Source organism: Penicillium coprophilum (assembly GCF_028826855.1).
Source record: "Penicillium coprophilum strain IBT 35676 chromosome Unknown utg000007l_segment0_segment0, whole genome shotgun sequence".
Classification (NCBI taxonomy): domain Eukaryota; kingdom Fungi; phylum Ascomycota; class Eurotiomycetes; order Eurotiales; family Aspergillaceae; genus Penicillium; species Penicillium coprophilum.
In genome coordinates this window covers 918,392-930,597 of record NW_026622726.1, presented here as the reverse complement: position 1 = coordinate 930,597, position 12,206 = coordinate 918,392, and the positions used below count along the sequence as shown (strand labels likewise).

At 48.9% G+C, this 12,206-nt stretch overlaps 3 protein-coding genes across 3 annotated transcripts; 1 reads left to right on the top strand and 2 right to left on the bottom strand.

The window, feature by feature from the left end:
* Position 1: 1 nt before the first annotated feature.
* Positions 2–2,012, bottom strand: N7500_010950 (TCP11 family protein; the record flags this gene model as incomplete). The annotated part of the gene is made up of 2 exons (XM_056682088.1): positions 2–1,036; positions 1,098–2,012. The coding sequence occupies 2 exons, from the start codon at positions 2,010–2,012 to the stop codon at positions 2–4; spliced, it is 1,950 nt and encodes a 649-aa protein (XP_056527497.1).
* Positions 2,013–3,432: 1,420 nt separating this feature from the next.
* On the top strand, positions 3,433–5,111 carry cp9 (putative serine carboxypeptidase; the record flags this gene model as incomplete). The annotated part of the gene is made up of 2 exons (XM_056682087.1): positions 3,433–3,700; positions 3,757–5,111. The coding sequence occupies 2 exons, from the start codon at positions 3,433–3,435 to the stop codon at positions 5,109–5,111; spliced, it is 1,623 nt and encodes a 540-aa protein (XP_056527496.1).
* A 1,075-nt stretch (positions 5,112–6,186) lies between these two features.
* On the bottom strand, positions 6,187–12,149 carry N7500_010948 (ankyrin repeat domain-containing protein; the record flags this gene model as incomplete). Its single annotated transcript, XM_056682086.1, has 7 exons — positions 6,187–9,352; positions 9,508–10,194; positions 10,249–10,608; positions 10,683–11,227; positions 11,377–11,401; positions 11,475–11,868; positions 11,918–12,149. The coding sequence occupies 7 exons, from the start codon at positions 12,147–12,149 to the stop codon at positions 6,187–6,189; spliced, it is 5,409 nt and encodes a 1,802-aa protein (XP_056527495.1).
* Between the last annotated feature and the right edge of the window lie 57 nt (positions 12,150–12,206).

Genomic DNA, 12,206 nt, shown 5'->3' with positions numbered 1-12,206 from the left:
ATTATATCAAGGTAACATGTTCAAGCTCCGCAATTGCGATCTCATCTCGGAGATACAACAATGGGGCCCAAACACGCCAGTGTAGAACACCCATATGAGCAAGACGCATCCCAATACGCTCGATATCCGACTGTTGCGGCGTCAAGGCCAACGAGGAAGGGTTCACAGATCCAGATGCACCCGCCGTTCCTGTCTGTGGGGTAGTAGGACCCATAGTAGCCGACAATGGAACCCTCTGCGACTCACAGATCGCCAATGGCGATAGCGGCAAGTATCTACGAGCCGCGGCTAGCGTGGTAGCAAGGATCTTGCTACGCATGCTGTTTTGGAAGAACACGAAAAGCTCGGATTCATTCGAGAGATGCCACTCGAGGGCTTCCTCGATGGGGGAAATGACCTCGTCTGCGACGACAGGGTCGAGCTGCAGCGCGGCACAGGCAAAGCGGCCAATCTCCAACGCAATGCAGCGCATATTTTGTGTCCAGCGCTTTCCGCCGCGGTGGTCGGGATCGTCGTCATTATTGTCTGGATTTCCCGCGACACGGTTCTCCAGGTCCATGCCGTCTTCCATTAGGGACCAGATTCGTGTTCGGAAGGTGGAATAGGTTTCTTCTGGGGTGGAGAGATACCGCTTGTGCTTGTTCACGTAGGACTCGAATATGTACCAGGCGATATCGAGATTGATTAGATTTTGGACGGTTGAGCGGAGTTGCCAGAGGCGCTCAGAGTCGAAGAGGAAGGTTTCGGGGAAGTCGGCGGGCGGGGCGAATTGGAGGAGTTGCGAGGCGATTCCACGGAACAGGGCTTCGAGGGGTTTCAAGGTGTCTTCTGTTTCTGGGGTTGAGGTTGCTTTTTGGGCTTCTGCGTTTGCATCATCTTGACGGGCTTGCTCGCGCACTGAGAGATACCAGTGGCGAGCGGGCTCGACATGGAAGCTGCCGCGGGTGATTTTGCCTTGGAAATATTCTTGGAGGAAGGGGACTGTATCTTCGATGAGCAGAACGCGGAATGCTCGAATCTGATGGTTGGCGACGTCCTATCAAGTCACGGATTAGTTCGGAAAGTTGTGGGGACAGAAGGGTACAAATTTGACATACCAACTTCATCGCCTCTAGAATAGAGAACAATGTTCGCAGACCGTTGACAATCTCGCGGGGATCCTGAGACTCTGACCCCTTTTGGATTTGATCGACCATAGAGTCTGCCCACTCGTCTCGCATCGGAGCACAATGCGTTTTCAGGAGCGTCGCCAACCATTTTGCCAACGTGAGCATGTCGAGAACGCCTTTGCGTATTTGCTGCATAAGCAATGGAACTTCCAGGTTCTGCATGATAGTTGGATGATCCCGTTCTGGAACAAGAGTCTTGATGACATCCTGCAATGTCTCGAACAGGGCGGGGAGACGGGGATCGAAGGTGCGTCGAGTACCATCACTCGACTCGACTTGCTCGGCGGTGGCATCAGCAGTCGCGGCATAGAAAGAGTAGATAGTAATCTCCACAGCCAGGGAGTCCCAATAATCCGCAGCTTCTTTCCGCTTGCGTTGGCCCTTTTCTCCATCTAGGTCGGGCTTGAAATGCAGGTCGCGATCGAAGTTAGCGTCCATGCGGAGGTTGATGTTGCTCATGATACAGGGCAGATCAAGCTCGCTGAGCGTTTTCTTAGTAACCGGTGGGGATCTTCGAGCCTTACGCAATAGGCGCTGATCGCGGGAATCCAACCCCAGATTATGGGGTATGCTGATAGCCTCCGGTGACGGGGAGGGCTCTCGAAGCCGAGAGACAACGGCTGGTAGCGGGGATGTAGTTTGTCGAGCTCCATGGGGATAGGCGAAGGGCGGTTGACGACGACGGAGAGGATTAATGGTAGTTCGGTCATCATGGTTGTGAGAATCTCGCCCCTCGTTCTTGTGATACTCTTGAGAACGACCACTTCCAGCACCATACGCCTCTAGAGGGCCCTCGGCACCCTCCTCCTGCGGCCGGGCTTCTTTTGTGCCTTGTAGATCCATCGCTCAGCACGATATATCTGAACCTCCCCCTACTCAGACAGTCAGATAAAAGGAAGATTTTGGGGGCGGCAATGGCGAGACCACGCCATGCACCTAGACACAGAACAAGGCGAAAACGCCCCCTATGCAACTCCCACTACTCACAAATTTAATAGCCCCTGTTTGCCTCAGGCAGGCAGCCAATCCGCAAGCACCCAAAAGTGATGCAAGTGAGCTGTCAATTCCTGTGGAGCCGAGGATTGCTTGGATCTGCGTCGATCGCCTCGTGGTCCCGACCAGGGGTCCAAGGATAGGGAGAGGATTAAAGGGGGGAATTAGATTATTTGAAACAAGACGAGTAAAAGAGTCCACATAAAAGAGGATATAATCTTTAAAACAAAGAGTTGTGTGATAAGGGGGGCGAGAGAGTATGAAAGGTCTCTCTAAGCATAACCCTGGGAACTGTAGTGTATACTCTCAGGGCAAACAAGTCCAAATGTCGAGAAGTGCAATGCAGGATAAACCGACAAATCGAAGAGCTAAAAAAAAGAAAAGAAAGAAAGGGAGTTGGCAAAGCGACCGGGATGAATATAGTGAGTGTATCCCAGATCTACACACCGGATTCGGGTGGACGCAACCAGACATTCCTATGCTGCTACCCGCGAGCAGGACTGCCCTCGACTTGGTATATCTCGACATTGTCACATCTTTCCATTTCCGATTTGAACTTGCATATCTGCATTGGATGTGCAAAAAAGGGGGGGTATTCGCCTCACTTTGAACCTTGAAACCAGCACTGGCCACGTGAGTGTGAGTCTCCTTTTCTCGGGGAACCACTGGATGCAGTCGACTTCGGCATTACCAGGTACATTAGTATGTACTCCGTGCTCAGTGCACTCTGGGACATTTAGCAAGTGTTCACAGAGTATCGAGGAGAGATGAAGCAGGGCCCCTCCCGTCGGGATCGGAATGTTTTCGGTTCAGCATGCCTTGGCGCCTGAATGCTGTAATGCCTGACAAACAAGGCATCATATCATCACGACAACCCTAAAGAAGTATGCTTCACCCACTTCGCCACCTAACTCCTACTAATTGATACTCGCGTACGGCTCAGATCTGAATAAAATCACTGTGATTCAGGAGGCATCAAGTACTCGGAGACGGAAATGAGCCCGGCTGAGCACCCAAATTCACTGGCCATGTCTTTGACGGCAATACCCCCGCGGGCCTTATTGACACCCAAATCTGGCTCAACAACCGCCCGTTCAATAGCCCAATAACCACCAGGATGTCTAGAAAGAAAGAGATAAAAAGGAAACATGATTTCCACGTGGACCCTTGTCTGCATGGGCTTCCAGAGTCTTTACTACGCAATACTACAGACGCAATTTCGAAAGTTATCATCTCGATCATTTTACCAGAAAGAAAAGAACTGTCATAGCTGTACAAAGCACGGCAAATGCCAATCATGAATCTTTCAGCTTTGTTTTACTTCCTTCATGTTCTATGGGCAGCCCCTCGGTTTGTCCTTTCGCGAGGAATTGGTTCATACAATACTTCACGCTTTGAGGTACATACCTTGCCGGGCGTTTCGGACCTGCCATCTAGCTGGGCTGGTCGCCTTCCAGTTCCGGGGACAGAACCTGGAAATGAGATATTCTTTTGGCTATTCCAGTCAGAGCAGCCGTTATACGATGATAATTTGATCAGTAAGTCTGATTGGGAGAAGAACATGCAAAGATTAGTTGCTAACAAGGTTGTATAGTCTGGTTCAATGGCGGCCCCGGCTGCTCATCCTTGATAGGGTTGACGACCGGTAATGGACCCATCTCATTCGATGGCAATTCAACTCAATTCATTCGCAATCCGCACTCGTGGACGAAGCTGGGCAATGTGCTGTATGTTGATCAGCCCGTCGGTACTGGCTTCTCTACGGCCAGCTTCCCTTACCCAGTTAATAACAATGGCCGGGTGACGACCGACTTTACACAGTGGCTGCGTAGCTTCTTTGAGTACTTCCCACATCTGCAATCAAAGCAGATTCATCTGATGGGGGAGTCATATGCAGGCATCTACATACCTTACTTTGCATCGGAGCTTCTCCAGGGCAACAATTTCCTTCCTCTCAATGTCCGCTCGATATCTCTTGGTGACGGGTCTTGGGGAAATGGAGCAGCCATGGCGACCGTTGGAATGGGTAAATATCTCAGGTCACAGCTGGACCTCCTTCAAATACCAGACAACATTCTATCTGTTTTCGACGAAGCAGACAAAACCTGCGGTTTCAACGACGTGCTAGCAAAATCCGACATCTATCCCCCTCAAGCTAAAATTCATATCCCCGGAAACCCAGAGTATTTCAACCTCCGACGTCGAGACCTGGCAAATGCCGCCAACGCTGCATGTGACATCTCACCCACAACCCCCGAACAAGTCCGCGCCTCAATATTCAATTCAACCTGCTACGGCCCTTGCGCCGCCTTCTCTACAGCAAGTGACTACCTAACAGCCGTCTCCGCCAACCGCACAACCCGCGGCTGCTTCGACATCTATGACATCTCCCATGACTGCAGCACTGTTTCAGAGCTCCCATTGATGGCAGAATACTTTAGCCGTGCGGACGTGCAGACCGCACTCCACGTAGAGAATAGCGGACTCTACAGTGCCTGTAACTCCACAATCTTGGGCACGCTACTTTCAGCGACCTCCCCCGTGCCACCGGAGTATTTCATCCTCCCATCTTTGATTACCAAGCACAACATCTCGCTCCATATCTATTCGGGAGAGTGGGATATGCTGATCAACCACTTTGGCGCGGAACTGTCGTTGCAGAATATGACGTGGCGCGGTGCGCAGGGCTTCGCGCAGAAGCCGAAGAAGCCGTTCTTCGCTGATAATGCTGCACCGTCAGCGACCAAGCAGCTCCTCCTCAAGCATACGCCAGTGGCCACTACGCTCTCAACCGCCACACCCACTGCTGGAGTTGCGGGGATATGGGCCATGGAACGTGGTGTTTCATATCATTTATTCCGCGGGGCAGGTCACAGTGTCTTTGTGAATAAGCCACGTGAGATGTTTTCCTTCGTGAGAGATGTGGTTGTTGCTGCGAGGGCTCACTGATTATGTGGACCTCGTGGGGTCGGTTTTTGGAGTTATCGGAAATATGTCATTTCTCTAGAGTTCTTTTCTATTTTCAAAATTGAGGGCCAAGTTAGTATGTGACTTTCAGACCATGCCAAGCTCGTAACAATAACAATTATGGAAGGCTTTCGGACGATGTCGACAAGATTGTTGCATCATGTATGGAGAATCACCAAAAGCAATGTGATCTCTGAGTTCAAATAGGTTTCTTTCTTCATTTGCCTTTTTTTTGTATAGAATCAAAATAAATCAACTCAATCGATTACTTACCTCAAATATCATGGTCTCCCATAGGTATATACACCTCCGTTTTGATTCATTGTAGAGACTTTCTTGAATGGATTATTCTGTCTTCATTTGACATACCAGCTATGAGGAATAGCTTAATCTCATTTATACTTAATTCAAAAAATTCACAGTACTATCATATGTAATATTTACATCGAGTTGCCCTTCTAGCATGCCGTATCCCGTCCACGCATACCCAACTGCTACGAGATCTCCGTCATGTTACAACAAGCAGATGAATAAGCATAATATGACAGAATTTGTATATTTGAAGAGTAGAAATTACTAGATGTTACTTGGGGGTTGGTCAATAGGTGTCGGTCGGGAGCCATCATGACCCAGCATGAGTCATGGTGTATCACGATGAGGTGAGTCCAAGGTTACCGTATATACATAGAAAAGTCTTCTGCGCACTTTATATTTTTTCTATCTTTCTTCTGTCTTCTAACTATAGGTTTAGAGCCGAGAAGAAGGAGTGAATATCAAAAAGGAATTTCATATCTCTGTTTTGTTACTCAATGCAACAACTGAATTGGGAAAGCATATAGATGATCTCTTGAGATTGACATGACCCTTCGAACGTTTGACAGCGTAGAGTTGCTGCCCAATGTGATATACCCTGAAATATAATTCTACTGGGGGAGGCTTCTCATGGCCACTTGCTTGAAAGGCCCAATCTATACCTTGATGGAACATCGTTTTTCTGTAGAATGAGTTTTTGTAACTATATGCGCGAGTGTTGACGTAGCATCGGATAATGAATACTTTAAGATGCGAATATATCAGTGTCATTGACACCGAGCTGCTCGTCTCGTAGGAGCATCTTTATGCCCAGTTTGTTTCCAACCTTCTGCGCAGCTTGTAGCGCCGTACCAAACTCTCCACATTTGGCATCGACATCCGCACCCCAATCTAGCAGCAGCCTTGCACAGCACTGATGGCAATTCAAATAGCACTTGAACCCATTCATTCTAGAGCAATCTTCCCACGTCTGCATCATCACTGCCACCAGTGGCGTACCAACACGCTCATTCTGTGCATTAACATCTGCACCAGACGAAAGGAGCAGCTCCACTGACTCCCACTTCCCAGAAACTGCTGCTCCGTGTAGTGCTGTCCCATACTCGCCTCCGTCGAGGTCGAGACTCGCCCCATGGGCCATAAAATTTCGAGCAACGCTGGAAGTATAAAACCTGGTAGCGGCGATATACAACATAGTTGCACCAGTTTGGGAATCCCTTGCGTTCGGGCATACTCCCTGATCAAAAAGATACGCAGATAGGTCCTCATCAATGCGAGTACCATATTTTAGAATAGCGCGTGAACAAAGCTCAAGGCGTTCAGCAGGTACCCAGCCCTGTGACTCAAGGATGAGGCGTGCGCAAGCGACACTACCACGCCGTATAGCCGCATAGAAAGCTTTTTCAACGACCGGTTTGCCGTGTCGAGCATGCTGGAGTAGGATGGCCACAATCTCGGGATACTTCTTCTCAGAAGCAATTACCAATGGCTCGAAACCTTGAACTTCATTGAGGAAAAGCGGTCTTTTGAGACTCAGGAGTGCCTTGATCACCAGTATTCGATCCGCTTGATCACTTTGACATTTTATTGCAGCCAGAATGGCAGCTTTGATATCCCCAGTTGAGGGAACAAGCTTGGTGCTCATGTAATTGATTTTTTCGATGTCGCCGTCGGCTGAAGCTTTGACCAAGGCCTCTGAATAGACTGTAGCGTCATAGAGTATATTGCATCCGCAGCGATCCAATGTTCTCAGTATATCAACTCTCCCGCGCTTTACAATAACCGGGAAGATCTCCCTAATCTTGCCAGAGAAGTCATTTGTTTTAGCCCCTGCACAAAGCAAGACCATGATGACTTCAGTCCAGCTTGGTGGGTTTGAGGGCCAGTAGTGGTATTTGTATTTCTTGATTCCTTTGATGGCGAGGTCTAATGCCAGATTCCCGTGCTCGTCGCGAATGTCAACGTCAGCTCCATTTTGCAGCAAGACTTCAACAACAGCGCCTCTACCTTCTTCTGCGGCCAGCAAGATAGCAGCGGGCCAATTTTCGAGAACAAAATGCTCCAAAATTTGCTTCAAAATCTCCGTGCACCCCTTTACACAGGCGTATCTGAAAGGGCCTTCGAAGTGCTCGACTTTGAATCCTGCCAGTATTGCTTCTTGAACCAGCATTGTTGCAATCTCCTTTTTACCGCGACTCAGACTTGTCTTCACGATAGACATATACACGTCATGAGATAAATAGCTCCATGGGTCCTCTTGAAATAGTCGTTTGGCAATTGATGCATGTCCCCAAAAACATGCCGCGAACATTGGTGTGCTTTTGAATTCGCTGAAATCACTTTCATCGGAGGTAAAACTGCTATTCAAACGGTATGTTCCTTCTAGATGGGCGTTTGCCCCGTTTTCGAGGAGTATGGAGACGGTAGCTTCGTGTCCACCAACGGCGGCAAGATGAAGAGGAACTGCCACAATACTTTGTTGTTCCCGGGGTTTTATGTGCTTGTTGAGAAAAGTGGAATAACCATCGACGTTGGCTCCTTGTTGCAGCAGAAAGATCACCGTCTTCTCGTGTCCGTTGCCTGCAGCAAGGCAGAGCGCTGTTTCAGTATCGCCGTCAGTCTCGTCCACCTCTATACCTTGGCGAAGAAGCAGTTTTACTATGTCGAGATGTCCCTTATAAGAGGCTGCCTGCAGTGCATTTCCTAGGTCCTTTCCAGATGCCCTCACATCCGCATGCCTGCCAAGCAAGAACCGAACAATGTCAATATGCCCTGCATCACAGGCAACCTGAAGTGCATTACCATTTTCACCACCTGAATCTTCGATGTTTGCTCCGTGATCCAACAGAAACTCAACGACCCTAAAGTTCCCTCGCTCCGAATGAACCTGGAGGCATGATCCAAACATTCCCCAATGCCTATCAATCTCTGCACCCCGGGACAGCAACACCTCTGCGACATCAAAATGGCCTCCCTCCAAAGCTGCCTGTAAGGGGGTTCCAAGGGTCTGTCGCTGAGCATCGAGGTCTGCTCCATGGTCTAAGAGAAGTTCCACCACTGGCAGATGTCCCCAGAAAGCTGCGATCTGCAAGGCAGTGTACGCACATCCCCAGTGGTACTCATTATCCTCAGAACTAGCATCCATGGCATCTATTCGAGCCCCCTTGGCTAGTAGCATCCTAACCAAAATAACATTGCCCTTTCGAGCAGCGACCTCAAGTGGCCCCAGCCAAGCTGGAATGTCCAGTCTGCCCGTACCCGTCCTTAACCCTGGTAGCGCAATCCTCTTAGACCTACAGGATAGGCTGCAAAACGGATTGTACTCATGGCGTTCCCGGTTAAGCTTCGCCCCAGCTGCGAAGAGTACGTTGACGATATTCTCATGGCCAGCATATACGGCCGCTTGCAGCGCATCACGATATCGGACCGGCATATAATTATGTTTGAAGTCTAATGCAGCACCCCGCTCAATCAAGAGTCGAACACACTGCTCATGTCCATTAAAAGAGGCAGCCTGTAGCGTGTTGCCAAAGTGGCCACCAAATCCATCTGCACGTGCTCCGTGATCCAGTAGCATCAACATCATATCGACATTTCCTAAGGAGGCAGCGGCTTGGAGCGGGTCACCGAGCTTTTTGTCTTCGGTGTTAGGGTTGGCTTTTTTCTTCAATAGGTATCTTGCAATCTCGAGATGACCAGATATAACAGCAGCCCGCAGGGGAGAGCCAAAACGTCCGCGAGCATCAATGTTGGCGCCGGCATCGATGACAAGCTGCACGAGACCAACTTTTCGGCTGGCAATGGCGGCGGCGAGGGCATTTCCGAAGTACCCGTTCTCTTCGTTTATGCGACCATTACCATATTCTTGTATTAATCGCCTTGCTTGCCGTGATTTCCCCCAGAGAGAGCAACTTGGAGCGGATCGGGCCTAACGTTTGGTGTGAATGTGCCAGCCTTGCCGCTCAAAAGCCACTCCACAATATCGACATTGCCTCTAAAACTTGCAGTATCTATGGCATCATCGAATTGCTTCTTGGTGGTCAATCTGCATCCACTATCAACGAACAATTGGGCGACCCCGTCATGCCCATTGGCTAGAGCAGCTTGGAGCGGACTTGAGTATTCCACTTTTTCGGCCTGGGAAGTTCCAGCTGGGGAGAAAGAAGCGCCTCTTTCAAGTAAAATCTTCACAATTTCTCCATGCCCAGCAAAGGATGCTGCCTGTAGTGCAGTTCCATGTTGAGAGCCCGGGGCATCCACAGCTGCCCCCAGATCTAGGAGTCTCTGGGTCATCGCGATGTGGCCCCAACGAGCGGACAGGTATAGTGCCGAAGTATTATGCTTATTCCTTTGATTTAAATCCATTGCCCGAGCAAGCTCAGAAGATTCAAGTACTTCTTCGAGGCCAAAGCAAGACATCATAAACAATGCTGATGGTGGCGAGGCGAATGATGCAGTGAGCTTTCTGTGAAGCGAGTTGCTCCAACTCGGATTATTCTCAATATTCAGTGTATCAAGATCATCCAGCCAATCTTCAAAGTGTTCTTCTTCCGTGGAAAACTCGAGAAGTGCTGGCTTGATCATTTCTCTTTGGGGTGATCCACTGAGCTGCTCCAAATGAGCCGGCCAATACCAAGTAGCGTAACTCAAAATATTGGACTCGCGTTCCTCCCGCAGGTATAGGCCTAAGCACCCGTCGACAATAGTTGCATTGGACTCGTCGATAGAGAACTCGGGTAAAGTTTCAAGGAATCTGCGCATCAAGGATCAGGTTTTTGTCTACTTCACGGCTTGTGGGAAAACATACTCTCGGACTGTCAAGTGAACTAGGCGGAACGTGTCTGCTTCGTTGTCTATCGTCACCAGGTTGCAGCAATAGTCGCGGATTGATCTTGCTGATACATGGGATGACTGGGTCGAGAACATGCTGATAGCAGCCACAAGTTCGGAGACTGAGAGCTTTCTTTTCGCGCACAAGAGCCATTGGAAGCTTGAGATTGCCACTCTTCTCGTGCTCTCGCTCATAGAGTTTATTCGTCTGTAGATGGCCTCATATGATTTGCTGAGGGTTGGAGGCAGCGAGGTCAAGGCCTGGCGAATACTGTCAATATCCTTGACATGGTCGGTATCGCTAATGCTTTCGAGCTGGAGAGTAACCCAGAGAAACCTAAAATCGTCAGCGTAAAGTCCATATGAATAAAAAACTCCATCTAAATCTTTAGCCTTGATCGCACAACTTACATTCCTTGTGCGCCTGTCATAAGTGCCTCCTTTATGTCCTCCCCAAGCTTATGCAGCGCCAGGTCCGACTCACCATGCATAGTAGACCATCTTTTCACGAATCTTTCGACCTCAATTTCGACAAATTGCTTCAGATCTTCGTGATTTGATTGAAAAGTCACCTCTAAGGTTTCGCCTTTCTTGAATGCCACTGCAATATCTTCTTCATACCGACTCGAAACAAAGATCTTGACAACATCTCGGCACCGTTGTCGAATCTCCTCAAGAGCCTCGAGGAGAATGCGTCGTTCTTGAGAGCTGCACTCGTCTAATGCATCAATAACAATTGTTAACGGAGTCGCTCGGCCGATTTCACATATGACTTCCACACAATCTTCTACCGTCAGCGGTGCCGGTCTTTCTCCGGTATGGCTCGCTTCTGCTTGTCTTGATTTATACACTTTCAATAGCGGACACCGAACACGACAATCATTTTCTTCCCTTGTGAGAGAGATCTGCTTTACCAATGATCGCATTATATCTTGGGGGGTCGGTTCGTTCGGGCTCTGCAAGGTTCCGAGAGCAAAAGAAATGCGCTATTGGTGCTGGCTGAGATGCACCACAGCTCTGTTGACGTAGGTGTTGAATCAAAATCGCACTAGAAAAGATCAATTCCCCCTTAGGTATGATACAGTTCTCGACGTTGGAAACTTACGCAAGTTTTGTCTTTCCGCACCCCGCTAAACATCCTATTAGCTCGGAAATTGTAACATCCATGCCCCATATACAGATTTTAAGTTTTTATATACTTACGCATGCCATATAGCCAAAATGTTTCCGAACTGCTCGAGTCTTTCCAGGTCATGAAGCATTGATCTTGAGAGAGCCACTCGCCTGACCCAGATATAACAGATGCCAATGCCTCCCTGTAGTGTTGTTGGGCGGCGACAGGGGAAATCCACGATAGAAGCTCGTTTCTCTTGCTTTCTGGTCATAATTAGCCTTGGTGTTCCATGTTTTTCCTGCATGAGAAGAGTACTTTTCAGAGCACCATAGAGGTCAGATACCTGATCTGTAATCCTAATCAGGGGTCGCTCAAGGCCTGCAAGAGTTGCCTCCAGTCTTTTTCGGATGTTTTCGACGTCTTCAGCGGTCGAGGTGGTCGTGAGGAGCATCGTCGATATGCCGTCGTGAATATCTTCCACCCCTAATACAATGTCAGAAAATTGGGTATTTATCCATATCCAACAACGGACTTTCACTATCAACGAGACTCTTCAAAGCTGAGACTTTCTGCTCTGCGGCCTCCATTTGCGTCACTGACTCTTGAATGGACAACTGAGACGTTAAGTTCAAGACACGCTCTAATTCTCGGTCAGCACACCCATAATCCTCAATCCATTGAATCAACTCACTCAAGCGCGAGGAATCACGGTGCCTCTTAGCTCTACAAATGAAGTCCAGGACAGTGGAATACAAGTTCACCATTTCCCGTTCCAAGCACAACCTTGCTTCAGTAGTTCCCTTACCACTGCGTATGAACAG